This window comes from Heteronotia binoei, chromosome 7 (genome assembly GCF_032191835.1).
Source record: "Heteronotia binoei isolate CCM8104 ecotype False Entrance Well chromosome 7, APGP_CSIRO_Hbin_v1, whole genome shotgun sequence".
NCBI lineage: Eukaryota > Metazoa > Chordata > Lepidosauria > Squamata > Gekkonidae > Heteronotia > Heteronotia binoei.
Genome location: NC_083229.1, coordinates 98,506,963 through 98,526,153, shown reverse-complemented (window position 1 = coordinate 98,526,153; position 19,191 = coordinate 98,506,963). Strand labels below are relative to the sequence as shown.

The window sequence follows — 19,191 nt, the reverse complement described above, 5'->3', positions numbered from 1 at the left end:
TCAGGTCTGTAGCCGTGGTGGGGCCCACAGGGTTCCAGCCCCACCACTTAAACACCATGGCTAGGCCCCACTACTAACCACTCCCAACTTCCACCGGCAGGTGGGGAACCTGTACCTCCCTTGCTTGCTACTCCCACCTGCCCAGCCTCTGCCTTGAGGTAGATTCATGGAGAGTTGGTTGGAATCCCTTCCTTCTTTTTCACCCAATTGCTGTGTGACCCACCAACAAGAAGGTTACACACATGCAATTGTTGCATTTCTGCAAAGGAGGGGTGCAGCTTTCACAAGCTTGTGGACCTCGGCCCCCTGACCTCGTGCATGCGTGTTTGCACATTTCCTTGTGTGTAGCAACCTCTGTGTCATGTTGAGTTGATGCCATCTTTCCCTTGATCCCCAGCCCAGCCAGGCCAGAGGTGGGAGTCGCCTCCCCAACAAAATGTCAAGGAGGCACCAAAGAGTGAGGCATGGGGAGGACCTAGAGTGGTTGCTACTGCTCTTCTAGGAACCCCTGCTGGGTCTGTGCATGGCCTCCAGCCAGATCCATGGAGAACTGGTGAGAATCCCCTCCTTCTTTTTCACCCAATTGCTGCTGCTTCTCCACTCTTTCCCCCTCTAGCTTAGCTTAGCATAGAAAGCGAAGTCCTAACCTTGGGCCCCACACCTTGCATGATTCCTCTTCACTTTTAACCTGCTGCTTTTTAGGAAAGAGAATCATATGAGAGGAGGGAGCAGAGCACAGAGCAGTCTGGCATGAGCACTAAAGAGATTTCTGTGGAACTAGTTATGCAGTTTGGATTGTCCAATTTTTGCAGTGCCCGGGCACCACATGATTTGCAGCCACACATTCACTTTCTTCCTTGCCTGGCTTCGCCATCCACTTTGCTCACCTCCGCTCCCCACCTTCCCACCATTTTTGTGATGTCATTTTGAGTCCTGCGACTCCCACCATTTCCTAGCTATGGGTCTGTACCAGATGTTTTATATCTGCAGGTTATATGCATCTAAATGCATTGAAAGATCAGCATAGGGGGAGAAGAGGAAAGGAAAAGAAATGTTCACCTGGCACAATCACATGATTAGGCCATTCACAAACATACTATTTGGATGATGTGCTTACCCTGCTTTTCATCTGAATTGGTTCCTAAAGTGGCTTACAATTCTGTTGTACTTTTTAATTAAAACCAATTGCTAATATACCATTCAATTTTGTTGTTGTTTCACATGATAAATGAAGCTTCACCAAATACTGCAGTATTTGTTGGGACTGTCATTGGCAGAATTGATAGAAAGAGAGTTCCAGATGCCAGTCCTCCCCTCTGAACCCCACATTTCAACTGCTGGTGGCCTCAACATAAATGCAGCCTGATGAATATAACCTGGCAACAAATGAATTTCTTCCGGAGTGACCCAGTGGCTGTAAAGACATGGAGCATAATGGAAGGACCTTGGGAAAGTGCCCGCAGGGAACTGGTATGATTTCTATTTTTTACTGGGGAAAAACAAATATTGTTATCGCTCTGCTTAACTGGAGGAGCAGAACAAGCTGTTACCAATTCCCAATGTGGTTGCCACTGAAAACACCAACCACATACTCTCCCTTGCCTATCTTTTACTTTGCAGAACTTACCTTCTGTCCTAATGCCATTATGGCAAATGTTTCTTATTCCTGGCTAATGGCAATGAAAGCTGTAGAGAGGGGCAAAATGTTTAGTGTAATGGTGGAGCATCTTCTGTGATCAGATCAAGTTAGACTTTCCACAGGTGGCCACAATTCCAGGTCTGATAACTAGCAGGAAGAACTCCTACAAAAGCTGCTGCCGTGCTGCCCGCCAGAAAATGAGAGGAAATACTCCACCAGATTATTTCACTGGACTGGTGGGACACAGCTAGGTTTACTTAGCTCTGGGTCAAATTCAGCCAGGGAAGAAGAGGGAAGATTCCTTCACTGAGACTCACACATTCAGGAGCAGGACGAGGACAGGGCAGCTCTCTCTATGCATTCCACAGAGGCACTTGGGATTTTCCCCAGGCCCTGCCAATCTCAGAGTTCTCTCAAGAAGACCATGGGGGCAAGGTCAAGGAGAGCAAACTGCTGATTCCCTGAATCCATTCTGATCTAGTGACTGGCATCATTTTGAGCGTCCCTGACAAGATTTATAGACATTAGGCCTGCTTTTGGAGCTCTCTTTCTTGAATGCCTGCCCTGCTTTGCCCATCCTGGATGATGAAGAAAAGGAGTATTTGGGGAGGGTAGGTGGTTCCCTTCAACCAGTGGTGGACTGGGTCTAAAAATATTGGTTGCCAGGAGACAAAGGGGACTCACCCACAACTGTAAGACTATCATTCAATTTTTATAGGAAATAAATATTTTTTTAAAAAAAATACATAAGTGGAAAAAAGGTACAATTAATTTTTTGTGTGAAAAACTGTGTGTGTGTATATATATATAGTAATTACAGTGTACATATAATGTACATTTTACTGGCAGTATGCGGTAGATATTAAATGTAAATATTTAATATCTACTGTAAATTTTAGTTGCATTAGTTGCATTACACTAATAATATTGGAACTTCTATTATATTTTCAAGCTACTAAAAGGACATTAACATTTTTAACGTATTTTCTAATGTTTAAGGGAGTCCACTTCATCAGGGGCTCGCTTGCCATTTTTATCCTGCTTTATTTCCTCAGACCTGCCGCCTTGTGAGCTGCCTCAGGTAGATCCCTGGAAGAATGGATGATACATTCTGTAAATAAATATAGACAAAATGCATTCAAACACCTGATTACCCAGATGTTTTCAACTTGTCTAGAACACATCACTGTTCTTGGGGATGCTGTTTAATTTTACTACCCTTCATATTTTGTAATTCACCTTACAGAACCTGTTTTGTGCACAGCATTCCTGTTTTCCTACCCCCATCAATGTTTGCTGCTGATTTATTTCAGCAACTAAAACCAGTGGCTTCAATTAAAGAAAACAGCAGCAGAAGTTGTTAAAAGGACAGAACGGCCTCATTTCCTCCTCTTCCTACTAAAATGTCAGCTTTCCATGTCACCTGCGGAACAAGTCAACCATCAGTTCATATTCCCTGCATGTGCGCAGACTGCAAGGAGTAAAGCTGTCTGGTTTTAACTTATGGCAAACAATTAAAGAAAACAACAATTACAAAGAAAGAGCCAGCCTCCAGAGCACTGTGCCTTGGAGGCAGGGTGTGTCCCAGTAACGGGGATGTCTGCAAAGTACACCTTCTAGAAAACAGCCACCACCACTTGTGGATCAGCCTGATTCCCCCTCCCTGGCCGACTGTTCTCTGTGCCCTTTCTTTCTCTCCAATTATAAAGCAGCGCCTGGTTTTCTCATCAGCCATCTCCACGTCTTCAAATGGCTTTTCAGTGTCAGACCTATCAGGAAATTAACTCATCATACAGTGACAGCTGCTAATTTTTTCCCCTTACATGTCAGATGGATCGCCTGCTGAAGCTAATAATGAATCACCAATCCCTGATTAGAAGGTGCTTCCGAAATGTATAACTGCCATCTGAGCTAACTTTTTTCCCTTCATATAAAATGATATCACCCTAGAGGAGTAGAAAACGAATTGTATTCTTCAACAAGATGGAACAGAGGATAGGCTGTTTAAAGCAAGCTGGGTGCTATTTGAAATTATGGGCTAATACAGAACTGTAAAATAAGGGGGGGGGGCTTTCCACTATTCTTTTACGAAATGAATGACCCTTTTCTGTTACATAATCCATTCACTAGAACTAACTCTGCCTAGTCCAGAACAAGCTTTCTCTGCTGGATTCTTCATGACAGTTCTGTTCAAGAAATATGCAAGACAGAGGCAGCTCTGAGAAAAGTTCTTTTCATTGGGACCTAACTTGTTACTCTTGAATCTTCTCCGTCTGTCTTGCCAGTGGCTCAGACCCCAGCTCTCAGTCCCCCATGGTCTTCTGAAGTCGGACATAGTTTGGATGCAATCTTGGGTCTGCCTTAGGCAGGAAAGTTCATTGCAAAGAATTCCCCACCACAATTGCGTCTGCAAACATAACAAATACATCTCTTGAAGGACTCTGCCATCAACACCAATGTTCTGAAGGCAGCATTCATAAATGACAGCCATGCCTGCAGCACTGTGCACAATCCACACGTGCATATCTCTTGGCACATCAGCTCTTGGCTCCAGTTCATCTAACTTCGGTGGTGAGCTGGCAGTGGATTGGGAGGCAGTACAACGTTTAGCTTTGGGCTCTTGTTGTTTTGCCTTTGTTCAATTCTTCTTTAAGATTTTGCTTTCAAGCTACATTTTTTTTTCCTGTGACATGACAGGAGACACTTTGCTAGAAGTTGCATATTTTATTGGGAAAGGCTATGGATACTTGCTAGAAACCTTCCCATCTCCTGCCTCTAACATCAGTAACATTTCTAAAAACAGAAGTGCTATTGGTCAAACAAGCCTAGGAGGTATGCTTTCTGACCTGGAATGGACTGGATGGCTGAGGATATTCAGTGCTGAGGGAAAAGGCATTACACATGCTCAGAGGTGCTCTTTTCATTATTATTTGACATACTGCAGTCCAATGCTCTGCCATTTGAAACAATTTGGAACGTTAGATAATGCCCCAGATGCCCTGATTTGTGGAAATGGGAAACTTTGCTTATCTTCAGTTCCACTTTTTCACAGTGTAACACACTCAGGGTATACTGGGATATATACTGAGAGGTAAAAGGCACTTTGATTTTAACACAGCCACTTGAGAATGCAAAGTCTGCTATTTCGGAATACTTAGGTTCAACTGGATTTTCCAATACTCCTCAGTTCAGGTTCTTCAGTTTGTGAAAGGGAGGTTAAGCTGAGAAGTAATGACTAGCTGTAAACCACCCAGGATACTTCCTAAAGTAAGTAGAGACATGTACCTGGGCTTCCCATATACAAAGACCAATGAATGAAGAAACTCATTTTTAAATTAGTCTATTTATTTGCTGATACAACTCTAGAGTGCATCTGGAGAGCCACAGAAAAAGGATTCTGCTTTTGTTTAGCAACTTCTGAGGTTTGCCTCTTCGTTTGCATGTACATTAGTGATCTCCGTCTTCCCATATCCAAACCCAACATTCTAGCTGGAGCAGCAGACCACTAAACTGAAAATATCAACCCAGAGACTGAAGGTGTCTGTAAAGCAAAGCAGGAAGAAAGTGCCAGACACAGCTGTAAGGCAGAAACGGGCAACAGAAACATAATAGGCAAAGGTTTTGCTCTACTGTTTAAAGACTGAAGAAATGAGTGGCAAGAGAGGTTAGTTACAGGAATCAGAAGAGACCTAAAGGCCCTTTACTCTGGTTTCCTGCTGTTAGGAAAGGCCGTACATCCACTAACCAATCTAATCTGGGGAAAACATTTTCCAGACTCCAAATATGGCAGATCAGTCAGACTCTGGCTAGGAACAAAACCCGTCCACCAAATACCCATGTAAAAGTTGAGGAGTCACTTCCCTGTACTACTGTCAGAGATTTAAAAGTTTGGAATTAGGAGCTTTGTGGTATATGAATTGGCCAGGCCTGGTACTGGGAGGCGGGGCCTTTTGCCCTTGCCTCATTGGCAATTTTGGGTCTCATACTTCAGCTTTTACTATTCAATCACTCACTGCATCCCTTTCTAGGCACAATTTGTGGGTATAACCAAGGCGAGAATTAGAGACATGAGTAGAGAAGAAACTCAAATCATATGATGATGAGAAGAAAGAGGAACATACTCTCAAGCAGACTTCTGACCCAAATTGTTGCAGGGAGAATAAAGTTGGAAGACTGGGTTGCTGTTTTACAAACCACAAGAACCCCAATTCCAAACACTGCTATGTTTAAGTTAATGAAAAGTATACTTTTTTCCAGAGCTTGGTGGCAGGAAACAGGATATGCTTCCAGGCTAAAGGTAGATGGTCTTATTAATCTAGGTTTCCAGAGAATCCTTCTCAGCACTTCCAAGTCTGTGAACACTTCCTGCATTCCTTCCCCCACCCCCTTATGCAAAGGTCTGCTCTTTTCATTGTGCATACAATGTGATTGCTGGTTTGACACTGCAGGCTACACTGGTTTTATGAAGGATTAAATGCCACCTGAGACAGATTTATCCTAAATAAATCACAAATGGTAAACTGCAGCATGTCAATGTCAACACCCTGTACTGCAGCGGAAAGGTTAGCCATACAGGACTGAGCACAGCGGAGAATTAGCATCCAAGCCACAAGACCAGAGGGCTCCAGTTAACAGGCAAAATGATCAAGAAGAAATCTTTTCAATGAAAAACATTCCTTTGAGCATCTGTGAGAATCTTGCAGAGGGCCATCATTTTGTAAAGGTCACCTTTTTCCTGATAACAAACGGGAGTTGATCCTGTCACTGCTTGCTGAAGACAGTATTTAAAAAGAAGTGAGCAGACTGTCACTTTTAAGAAGGATGAGCAACTAATTATGAATCTTAGTGTCTGTCTTGAAATTTTACTTTTTTTGGCTGATCTGACACATCTAACCTGAAAAATAAAAACAACAACAAAGCCTCTGCCACCTTGAGAAGTGTGTGTTTTGTGCAGCACCTGGAGAAATAGATGTTTAAGTGCTTACTTCCAGAGGAGAATACGGTTCCCAGTCTTCCCTATATTTTATTCTATGAGGTAGACTGAATGTATTTTCTTCTTGGTTTGTACTCTTTGTACCATGACCAATAAGAAAAGCAAACTAAATACCTGTCAGCAGACTCAGCACAATTCTATGCAGTGTTGTACCCTCTAAGTCCATTGACTTCAATGGACACCAAAAAGGGTCATTCTGTTTAGGGAGGTTGATACCGTAAGAAATCTAGCTCTTTCTTTTGTTCATTTCCCCAGTTAGCTATCCAGCCAAAGAGAAAAAAAGAGAAGAAAAATATATAGACATAGCAGACCAGGCTGTACAGCTTTGAATCCACCAGCTATGCAGGGCACCCAATAGTAACGCAATAAAACCTCCTCTTTTTGGCCTGATCAGAACTATAAAAATAGAAGGGCTATGAAATATTGGGGACTGTATTCAGTTAATCTTTCTCAGCTCAAGGCCAGATTTGCTTATTGATTAATATTAAAAATCATGATCATTCTTTTAATGCTACCTTTTTATTGGAAAGAACAAAAAACTCTTTACAATTTTTTTTGAGGAACATAAGTATTGGAATCCAAAACACATCTTATATTGAACAATCATCACTTACCCACCATTAGATAATTGATATTCTGATCTAGCAAGAACTCAAGATCAACTTCTTCCATTTGTTAAAGTCCATGTCAGACTTTTAATGTAAAAAAAAGAAAGAAAAAAGAAAACTCTGCAATCCTCTAATGTTTCAAAAAGCCATTCACAAAATGAACTGCAAAATAGTAAAGCACTATTGGTAAAAAAAAAAAAAGTAAAATCATCAAATGAACATTTCAAATGAAAAAGCCACTGGCATAAAATTAAATTGAATTTATGGGCACAAAGACTTTGCTGAATCAAGACAGGGTTTTTTTTGGTGAATATTTTCATTTTCACATTGAGTTGTGTTGGTAATAAAGAATTCTGCTTGTTAAATACAATGGGGAAAAATGGCAAGAAAAGCTTTTTTAAAAAAGAGTAGCACAAACATATATCATGAAATGATATCAGCAACATCAGATTTTGAGTATGGAAATCTAGGTTGTAAGAACTTGGAATGACTAGTTGACTTTTTGAATGGGAAATTATTGTACATACAGAAGACAACTTTTAACTACCAACTGTTAATACATACTTCAGCTAGGTAATGTGAGTGCATTTATTTTTAATTTGCTCTCAGTTTTGCAAAGTGAGTAGCATAATTAATTGAAAAAACAACAACAAAAGTTAAAGTTAGGAGGTCATAATGCAGTGAAATGCTGATTCATGGAATTAATTTTTACCTTTGGTTGCGGCACCTTTTGATTTATTTTGTTATTCTTTTAATTTTTGTAATTTCTTGACAATTTCTAACCATGTCTTGTTTCAAGACAAAAAGAATTTCCTTTCTGTAGAGCATTCCCTACTGACATTAACTTCAGACAGAACATAATGAATATCTGGATAGAAGAATATCACTCAAGAATGCTGACAAATTAAATATAATGTTTCCAAGTTTCCCATTTTATCCCCTGCCAAAGCTGTATGAACTCCGATTCTTTCATACTTCCTGTAATTCATTAATATTTCTTTGGTCCTGGACAGCAGCTGTTTGTGAACCCTCTTCTGTATAAATGACCATACTAGTAAGGTGTTCACCATTTCCATCAGAAGATATACTATTAGAGTTTTCAAGCGTGCCAGCTTGCAACATTTCTTGAGGCTCATCTGCTTCTATCACAGTATGTGAATATACTCCAGACTCATCCTCTAACTGCTGTGGTAATCCTGTTACAATGTAATGGGTTGTACCTTCAGAGAAGCTGGTGTTAGAATCCCTAACCATGGCTTGAGCTATTTCCTCTGTGACGATGATTTGTGAAATTTCTCCATCGGGCCCAATCAAGTCCATATGTTCACTCTGGACACTCAGGGTATGGCTGCCAGCTTCTTGCATTATTATCTGAGAACCTTCTCTAGCCACCATATGCACAGTCCCTTCCTCATTCAAAATAACCTGAGTGACACCTTCCTTCATCAGTTGGTCTGCTGCAGCTGTATCACATACAGCAAACTGTAACACTCGTTCAACCATTTTTTTGAAGGTGACCTGTGCTCTCTCTTGAGATGCAATTATGGTAGATGGGTGCACAACCTGCGTTACTACTTCCATAGGTTCTCTCTCTTCATCAGTCTCTTGAATGTCATGGAACATCTGTGTTTCCTGAACTATACTGCCATTAGAAACAATGTGTGCTTCTGGATTTGAAATCTGCAATGCATCTTTGTGATCAAGCTGTGTTCTGTCCAGGAGTTCTGCTTTGTTCTCTGCTTCACCCAGCTCTGTTACAGCACAAAGCAAGGCATCTAAGGCTGAGGCAGACTCTGGTGGGTGTAGTCTTGCAACCTCTGATGGATCTAAAATATCTTGTCTCATTATCTGCTGTACCATAGCATTACTGGAGTCTGACCCTGTTTCTATGGAAACAGCATCTCCAATATCAGTCCCTCCTAAAGGGCCTTCAACCACCACCACCTGTGTTTTTCCATCTGGCAATTGTTCAGTGAGTATTTGTCCTGGAATCATATTGCTCACATGAGAGCCATTTTGACTTGTGGTTATAACTTGTCCATCCTCAGTAATATGGACAACCCTTGCCACTTGGCCAGCCATGGCCAATGTCTGAAGTGTAGCTGCTGCTGTTTCCTCAACTGAGGCATCAATTGAAAAATCACTATCATAGCCTTGAATAATAATCACTTGTTGAACTTGTTCTGTGGATGGTAGCTGTCTTCCATCACTCTGAAGAACCTTCTCTTTAATTGGAGAAATTTCTCCCAGGGCTACTGTGGTAAAAGGGCTGGTGGTTTCTACAAATGTAGCTCCTTGACCCTTCAGCCGACATTCGTAGGATTTAGAAACTATGCCTAGAAAAAAAAAAGATAGTTCAAAATTGTCAAAACAGAATTAAAAATAGTCCACTTGTTCAAAACAATGAAAGGACACCTAAAATGTGCTAGTGATATTAATCTACATTTTAGTCCCCATTTATATTTATATTAGCATAGCCACTTATACAAAATTAAACCGGCTCATTCTCACAAGATGACCCTTGTTGGAACTATCCAGTTTATCCCCTTTGCAAAAATAAAATAAATTAATAATAACTCTGAAGGCTACATCTTCAGAAAAGCACTCTGGGGCTTGAACATAGACTCTTTAGTTTCTGAGGTTGAAACCCTACAGACTGGATAGCTGCTTGGTGGGTTGTAATAACAAAAGATATGGCAGTCCATTGACTAAAGACATTTTTAACCATTAATTAAAAAAAAACATTCTGGCTTTTACTTTTTACGCTTTTAATTAATTGAGTACATCTGCATGTTACAAAATCTCATGGAAAGAAGCTTTTTGAAGAATTATGATTCTCCTAAGTGAGAAATGGCATCCATTTAATAATAAAAATTGGTTGTTGTTAGAAAGCAATCTTTAATGTTTTCTTATTCATGACACTTGAGAATATGAAAGATTTCTAACTTCAGTAATGCATGCCAGAACCAAAACAATTTCAAAGAGAGACATGTTTATTGATCCTGATTTCACCTGATCAGTTTCAATATACTGCTTATTGTCACTATAGTTTCACTGATAGGCAAACTATTTGCTACAAACAGGAAGACAAAGCCATTTTAAATTATTTTTGTATCGTATTTTGTGTAAGGAAGAGGACACATGTGTATCTTTCCATCAGGTCTTCAGTGCTCCAAAATCTTTACCCAGTGCTTTCTTTCTAGAAAAAGCCCAGCAGGAACTCCAAGAAGCTGTGCTGCAGTGTGGCTTGGCCCAGTGAGGCTGGTTGGTGAGCTGGGCCCCAGGAAGGTGTGCCTCAGTGTGACTCAGCTCCGCAAGCCTGCCTGTTTAGCATTGCTGGACTGGGAGCACATGACTGCCCTCTTCTGCCAGAGACCTTTTTTTTTAGATGAAGCCCTGGCCAAGCCAACTGCAGCAGCACTCCAGTGTGCTCCACCTCAAAGAAAAGCTCTGTCTTTACTTCACAACACCAATCTTTACCCTTTCACAAGATGATTTTCATAAAAAGGTAGAGGTGCACTTTTAAGCCACTGTTAGCTGTTAAGAGGAGACAATGAAAAGTTTGGGGGAAAGTTGTCACTGCTAGCTGTAGGAGATATTGCCCAGTGGTGGAGCATCTGCTTTGCATGCAGAAGGTCATAAATCCAATCCCTAGCATCTCCACTTAAAAGGATCAGGTAGTAAGTGATGTGAAAGACCTCTCCACAAACCCTGGAGAGCTGCTGTCAGTCAAAACAGACAATACTGCCTTTGATACATTGATGGTCTAATTCAATAGGCCTGAGCAGATGAACCCTCTGTGCTTGGTCAGGAATATTCAGAAAGTACGTAATATCACTGATTACAAGGAGAAGGTATATGAGCAGGTACTTTCTGCACATATTTGTCCAATGCAGAGAACATAGTGACTGAGTGTGTATGAGAGAAGCACACTCTTTCCCATGTCGTGAGTCAACGTGGGGATGGGTCATCTGGACATGAGCACAGGGCTTGCAAGACAAGAGTAGTTTCATTAATGTTTTCATACTGTATGCTGATTAATATGATGGTTATGCAATGATCTACAGTGTTTCCCACATTAAATCCTGAACACTATATGTACTAAGAAAAACTTCCTTGACTCCAAAATTCAGCTTCTGGCACATCAGAAACAGTCTGGATGGATGGCCTGCAGGAGCTCTATGGTGGGGAGAAATACCAGAAATCTCAAGGAAGAAGATTTGTAGAAGAGGAATGAAGAATGGAATCCAACCCACTGGCTTCTCTGCTGAACATATAACTGCAAACAAAACCACAGAGCTTTGAGAAAATTTAATTTTACCATACAAGTAATGTGCAAACACTACAGGGATGTCATGGTACATTCCCCCATAATGGTGGGAAGGTCTGATCCAGGAACTGGGATGTCTCCCATTTTGCATGGGGCTGCATTCCCCCTAAAGGAGCAGGTTCATAGTTTGGGGGTGTTGATGGACCTCAACCTTCTGTTAGGTAAACAGGTGGAAGCAGTGGCCAGAGATGCCTTTCACCAGTTTTGGAAATCAATCCTAAAATGGCTGGCTGACTCCATCTTAGTAATAGTAATGTTGTTTCTGCAAATGTCATGCTGAGTCCTGCTGCATCATGGCCCAGCTGTTTCTTGTTACTGAGGTAAGGTGGAATGACCTCACCTGTAATTAGGCTTTGTGCTGACTCACAGAGCTGATGCAACCTCTGGTGAGATTGCATGATTGATGTGTGTATTTAGGGAAGCTCAGTGAGCTTGCTCTTCCTGCCTGTAAGGATTGTGTGTACCGTGTTACATACCGTCCAGGTGGCAGCGAACACTGCTTGTGTTGATCCTGTGCTACTGTGCTTGGATCGTTCTGTGTATACTTACTGGTGTATACTGTTATCTACTGTTGTGTGTACTGATTACTGTGTATGACCTTGGCCTGGCAACGACTCTGAATATTTGATACTGCCCTGGTAAATATATTCCACTGTTGAATACAGTTGTCTCTCTTGTCTATTAATTCCTGTGTTTTCCCTGTCCCTCTTCTTCAGTGTTTTCTGCTGCATGCAAATTCTCTAACAGTGAGCCAAGCCATTCCTGGACAATGCTCTGTTAACATCTAGATTAGATTACTGCAATGCAATATACATGGGGCTGCCCTTGAAGAAGCTACAGTTGGTACAGAATACTGCAGTCAGAATGCTGCATGGAGTGGGTCACTCCAATGTTGTTCCATCAACAATGGTTCCCAATTTTCTTCCAGGCCCATTTCAAGGTGCTGGAACTGACCTTGTATACCTGAAGGACTACTAGATCCCATTTGAACCTATCCAATGATTCTGGTCGTTTTCAGAAGTCCTGGTTTGGGTGCCCATGGCTAGATAGATAGGTCTGAGAAAAGGCCTTCTTTGTCACTGGCATCAGGTCTTTTTTTGTAGCTGGAACTCTTTTGCATATTAGGCCACACACCCCTGACGTAGCCAATCTTCCTGGAGCTTACAGTAGGCCCTGAACTAAGAGCCCTGTAAGCTCCTGTGGATTGGCTACATCAGGGTTGTATATCCAAAGGAGTTCCTGCTACAAAACAACCCAAAACAACCCTCTAATTGGCACCAAAACTTTGGAACTCCTTCTCCAGGGAAATTTGTCTGTCTCCCTCTATCATTGTATTCCTCCTTTTTCATTTTGCTTGGTGATACAAACGTAAATCCTCCAGCTGCACATTTGAATTAGTATCAAGTAACCAGATGGATATGATAATTCTTATTGATGGTGCCTGAATGTCTCCTCCCTGTGTTAGGCATGGCCAAAGCTTCTACCCTGCCAGACTCTTTTGTCCACGCAGGATATTCCCCACCCTGACTGCAATCATCTTTTGTTGTCTTCCTGGGAAGAGCCCATCCCAATCCAATCCAGGTAATCAGATAATCTATATATAGTCACCCTAGGCTCACCCTGAATTTATTTTTCTAATCATATCTTTGCTTATATAGCTATCACCCCTCCACTCAATCAAGAGGCTGCCAACTCTGATTCCTTTTGGAACTTGGTATGTTTTCTTGCCAAGAAGGGGCATCTTTCTGCTGCTTTATCTTTTCTTATTTTCTGGGAGCTCTGCCTAAGTACCCTACTACTCTACCAGTTCCACCCCCCCCCCCCAAAGATAATTGCTGCCCTCCATATCATTTTAGCAGCTCATCCCAATGACAGCCCTCATGGGTGTGGTTAGACCTCACTCAGGCTCAATTCTTGAATAATCAACCTTCAGTTAAATGGAGCCAGGTCAGGAAAGGACAGGCAAACACCTTTGCTATCGCTAGATATGAACTAGTAATTTCTTTTCTCTCAGAACTCTCTCTCTCTCTCCTTCCCCCTTTTTAAATTTCCTGCTCTCCTCGCAGCCATTTCCCAGTGCAGGAATCTTGCTCAGCTGGCAGCTCAACTTCCTCTTTCTCTTCTCCTCTTTAACTCTTCAGAAGCATGTCTCAGCCGCAACAATTTTATTATTCTTATGCATGTGCCTCATAATTATTGTACATCCATATTTCTTTAAATAAAATCTGAACTATTTTTAAAAAAGATCTGTTTGCCTCATGGTTACTAGAAGCCTGGTAACAGAGGCACTTTCAGATTGCTTGCCCACTACTCAACAAAAGATTCCTAAACCACATATTCTGCACCCCCTAACTGCCAAGTGTGTCCATTTTCCAAGCTAGACAGGCTGTGGAAGCAGGAAGAGGTTTCCCCAATACTGAGCTTAAATAATCCAAAACTGGTTACAGTTCCAGGTGAGTTATCCAAACCCAAGTTAGAGAGGCCACGCATCTAAGAATACATGTGAAAGGAAGCACATGTAGTAACACATCAGTAAAATTAATACTGAATGATCAGTTCCAGTATCTTGTCAATGTAATAGGTTGGATCCATTTAGCTTCTCTGCTGGTCTAAAAAGGGGAGGGGAGGGGTTCCTTTGGTATCTAAGAAGACTATGCTGGCAGTCATGGCAGTGACATGGACTAAAGCCATACGGGGCAGGAGCTGTTCAACTGGCAGCACTCACTTCACATTTATGGCTTGCTGGGAGCTACCACATATCTTGCATAGAAGCAAACCCTAAAATCTACACACATCTAAATAACGTTTCTTTTTCAAGACCAAAGTCATAGGTATGCAAGGACTTGATATTTTAAGTACAGAATATGATTGTAACCTGAGAGAATACAACTCTGGACAAAAAACCAAAATCTGCTGCAAAGTTACAAAGGATTATTAAATATTATATTTGAAGTCTTAATGGCTATTTTTTGTAAGGAAAATTAACAATTTAAGGTGTTAAAAAGTTTTCACAGTGATATTGTACAGTTAATCTGGCATGCACTGCTGAATTAAATTTTGGCAAGGAAAAGCTATATATAATGGTGCCTGCCCTTTTATCTCTCTCTCTCTCTCTCTGGGCAAAAGCATACTGAAGGCACCCAACGTGAAAGGGTGGGGGGAGAATCAACACAAAGGGACAATTATTTTCTTAAATGGATCCTTGCTTTATAATAGAATCAGTGTAATTAATTCTCTTAGCAATCCCACTTTGTTGACATGATGTAAGATGAGCCTCAAAATGACATGGCCTCAAATCAAAACACCAGCACAAATCCTATTTTTCTGTAGCTATCGGTCAAAATAATTCCTCAGATCAAAATCTTATACTGGACACACATATTGTGACACAAGTGAGTGGGTTGGAATGGAGGAAGTAGAGGAAGAAGATAAAGATACACGTTCCTCCCCTTAGCTTCAGGGGTAAATGCTGCATCTGTGAATTTATGCATCTCCAGTCTTTACTCGGCAATTGAATGGGAAGTCTCTTGGGGGTTGAGTTATCCTGTAAATTCCTTGCAGCACTGATAATTATGCCATTCTGACTGCTTGCTTAATCTATTTGAATCCAGAGGTGAGTTAAGCCACTTCTTGACCATTAAAGTAAACTATGTGGGTAAATACTGCTGTCACTAAAGGGGTGTGATGAAGCTTAACTACACCAACATCTTAACCTCGGTTCAGTGCAACCCCAGCTATTCCATCACAGTTCATAAATGCAATTGCAGGTCCATCTTTTGATTCAGCAATTTAATAACTTCGAGTGCTGTCAGTAGTGCTTTGAAAAATGGATCCTATAAAATGTAACAGCCTCAATCAGATTGTAAAAGATTCACCCACTGAAGATTCTTCCATTTCAACTATAATGAATTAATGTTGAGCTGTGTAGAAGTTCAAGTGTCAGTTAAACTAATGGGAATCTGTACTGTAAGTTTAAATTTTAACTGGACCAAAAATTTATTGGGAACATCAACTTCAATTTTAGTGATCTTCATGGTAAATGTAAAATGTAGAACTGAATGGATTTCCTTTGTGTTGAAAGGAAGGAATCTAATAGAAGAAATATGCATTGTAAAGGCGTATTTTGAGTTTTAGTTATGGCAAAGCATCTTTTAAATGTATCTATATTATTTTTACTTTAGGTAGCTATACAACATTTAACTATAAACATAACTGTCCCATATGTAACACCAAGTAATGCTGTACTGCTAATTTCCTGCATTTAAACAATTTCTTTGAGAGACCCACGCTGATGGAGAAGAATTGAGACAGTTTTGCTACAGCAAATCTGAAACTCAAGACATAAACCTGTTATCATAATAAAACTATACTTGTTGCTGATGGGCTGTCATTATAATGTGAAAATGAATAGAAATCCTTTCAAATGACAAAACACAACGTTGCAAGAACCTTACCCAGAAAAAAAAAGTAGAGGTGTTTCATATCTTCAGGTATCATGATCACATAACTGGTTGCTTTCCAAGAAATTCTGTATTTTCAACAGATCTCTTATTTATCAACTGGCATTTTTAGCTATCCTTATTTCAAAAAACCAAATGTGTCAAATATTCTCAGTAAATTAAATTCATATTTGCACATTCAAAGGCCACCTACTTAGAAAAAATGGGATATGAGATATGTTTCCCCTCCGTATGTGTAGTGCAATTAATGTCTGGTATATATGGTGTTTAGTTGTGTTTTTGAACCCAGAAACTGACTGCTTTCTGCTGTGCTTTCTGTATTATTTTTGTTACAGTCTTTATTTCACTGTCCTTCTGCCCTCCCAGAATAAATATCTTATTCTTTTGTTAAGCTCACATTTAATTAAAATGTACAGGATTTGTGCAGTCAACTCGAATGAAACAAATAAAACAAGGGCCCCCTCTCTTGAAGGCATACGTTGTGAATGAAAAATGTCATTACAGTCTAAAAAATTTTGCAGTAAACAAGGCCTACAGAGAGAAGTTTCCCCTGTAATGACATCCATAAAATACACAAATGGCACTTTTAGTACCATCCTGAATATGGCATTTTCTGTGCTCTACACACAATCTAAATGGTTTGATCATAGAGCATAATACTCCATTGGGTTTATAGAACAATCAATGTTCCATAAAATGATGTATTTATCCAATAGTAGGCTCAGCAGTTACTGGTGTATGACATTGTAGGACACTGGCTTTGTACTGTTCAGCAGCACACATGCTGGCTGTAAAACTTATCTAACACTACTTCAACAACTTCATCTCATCTGTGTCAAGTAATTTGTTGAAGCCTCAGCTTGGCTTAAAAAAAACCTTGTAATAAAAATTCATAGAATTTTCAAGAGAATGAAAGCTGATGACAATAGAAAGGTCACATTGTGTCTCCACTAAAGGGGTCAAGGGTCATTTGCAGTTCTAAAACAGAAAGTAGATTTCATGCATCGTGTAGCAGATAAAGATGGCATTAAAAAGACTTGCCTGCAAAAGTAATGCATAAGATGTCAGAAAAGTCTGGGTTAGTGCAATATTGCATGTAAACCTTTGCTTTTTCTTTTTCTTAACAGGCATACAATTTAGACTTCTAAGTTTTATATAGTCAGACTAAGCATAATGTCCTCAACAAACAGAAGCCAAGCTACTGGGACATGAAGTGTTAAGCAATAGGGATAATATATTGTTTTTAATTGTGACCCTTAAAAATCCCCTTTTACATATTAGGTTTTCTATGGTTTGATCTTATGGGCATTATGAAGCCATAATCAAAATAACACAATTTTTCTTAATTTCAGTTCTTTAAAAAAAATCACTTAGCACCTATGAAAATTATATGACTTTATAAAATGTCCATGTCTTGGCAGAAAAGCTTTCTGCATGTACAACAGACAGCAATTTCTGCAGCTCCCCCCCCCCCCCGTTACTTCCTACACCATTCCTGAGGGGGTACCATGAAGTAGAAAGTGAGCAGAGTAGTTAGTGGTTTGTTAGAACTATGCTATTACAAATTGAGAAAGTGCAATAACATTGTTGATGTCTCCCAGTGTCCATGGTGTTCTAAAACCCTGTGCCAAAAATTCAACAGGAAGCCTAAATATTTCCTATTTCTCTGTTCACTGACAAAATAGCTGGCTCTTGCGCATCTGCATTTATAAATGCCTTAAGAAAGAATAAAGATAAGGTCTAAAACCAGTTGTTGACATCTTGGTTATCACCATGGGTGAAATGAAATGGAAATACTTTCCAGTGATTGGGCAATGAGTTAAATAAGTATCCTACAGCAGGGGTCCCAGACCCATGGGCCATGGACCAATACTGGTCCATGGCCTGTTAGTTACCGGGCCGTGAGTTGTATAATTATTTCATTATATATTACAATGTAATAATAGAAATAAAGTGCAGAATGGTATCATCCTGAAACATTGCCCTGCCCCCCATCTGTGGAAAAATTCTCTTCCACAAAACCAGTCTCTGGTGCCAAAACCATGCCTATCTTAGTACCAAATTATGTAACTACTGTCAGGACATGAGCCACAAATCAGCTGAAAGTGTGCAAAGCCTTTTCTGGAGATGACCTTTCCTCCAGGAGAACTCTGTGGACCAGAGACTAGTTGTAATTCTGGAAGAACTCCAGACCACAGCTAGAGGCTGGTAAACCTACTTAGAGGTGCCATATACATTTTTTAGATTAAAAAAAAAATTGTACTGGGAATAGCTTATGAAAAAGGATTCTTAGATCAACTCTAGACAATTGAGAGAAGTCAAACAACCTTCCTTCTGCCTTATGTCCAGTTCCCACATGCAGCCATTTGCCTAAGTAACTGCTTGAAGGGCAGCCATGGTGACACTGCTGCATGTGGTAAACTGAAAATACTTTTGCACAAATTTAAACTGGTCCATTATAATATCCCCACTTCACTCCAGCTGATGAGGTGAATCAGAAAGAATAATGGCATTACTTGGGCTTCTTCCTGCAGCCAGGAGAAGGGTGGAGGGGAGTACATGGACAGTTCTCATCATTTATTTTCAAGGCTAACTAAACTTCCGAACAGGGTACCATCAAACACTGAAAGGCTGGTGCAAGGTCCTAAGCACTTCCAGCTTAAGGAACACAAAGGGGCAAACTGGGCACCATAGAGCCATATCCCAGTTGAATTCTCTAATCAATAAATTCATACGCTTGTCAGAACACAAAATACATACATCTTGATATATTGTCACCACTTATGCAACATGTCTAGATCTGGGGGAAAGAAGGGTAATTAGAAGACCTAAATGGAGAAAAGCAAGACCTCCCATTATGAACAACTGCTGGAGGGCACATGTGCTGATAGTACCCAGGGACAGGAAGGAGGAATCTTCCTGTGATGTGCACTACACCCATATGGAGGCAGGACAGGCAATTGATTTATTTGCTGGAAAAAACTCTCTCTTTTTGGCTTGTGCTAGTCTGCAAGTCGCCAGGTGCATTGATGGTATTACATATATAACAGATCATAAAACTACAACTAATAATAGTAATAACAAATAATTGACAATCCAGTATTCTGTTCTCTGGGTGATCTAACTGTGATCTGGGTGATCTTGGGGGGGGGGGGCTTTCA

The 19,191-nt window shown here is 40.5% G+C and overlaps 1 protein-coding gene across 1 annotated transcript in view; it reads right to left on the bottom strand.

Annotated features, from left to right (window-relative positions):
• Window positions 1–7,132: 7,132 nt before the first annotated feature.
• Window positions 7,133–19,191, bottom strand: part of ZNF407 (zinc finger protein 407) — a 509,082-nt gene continuing 497,023 nt past the window's right edge. Inside the window, exon 9 of the mRNA XM_060244080.1 lies at window positions 7,133–9,576. Coding sequence (XP_060100063.1) covers window positions 8,210–9,576 — 1,367 coding nt within the window. The 3' untranslated portion in view covers window positions 7,133–8,209. The remainder of the gene's footprint in view (window positions 9,577–19,191) is intronic.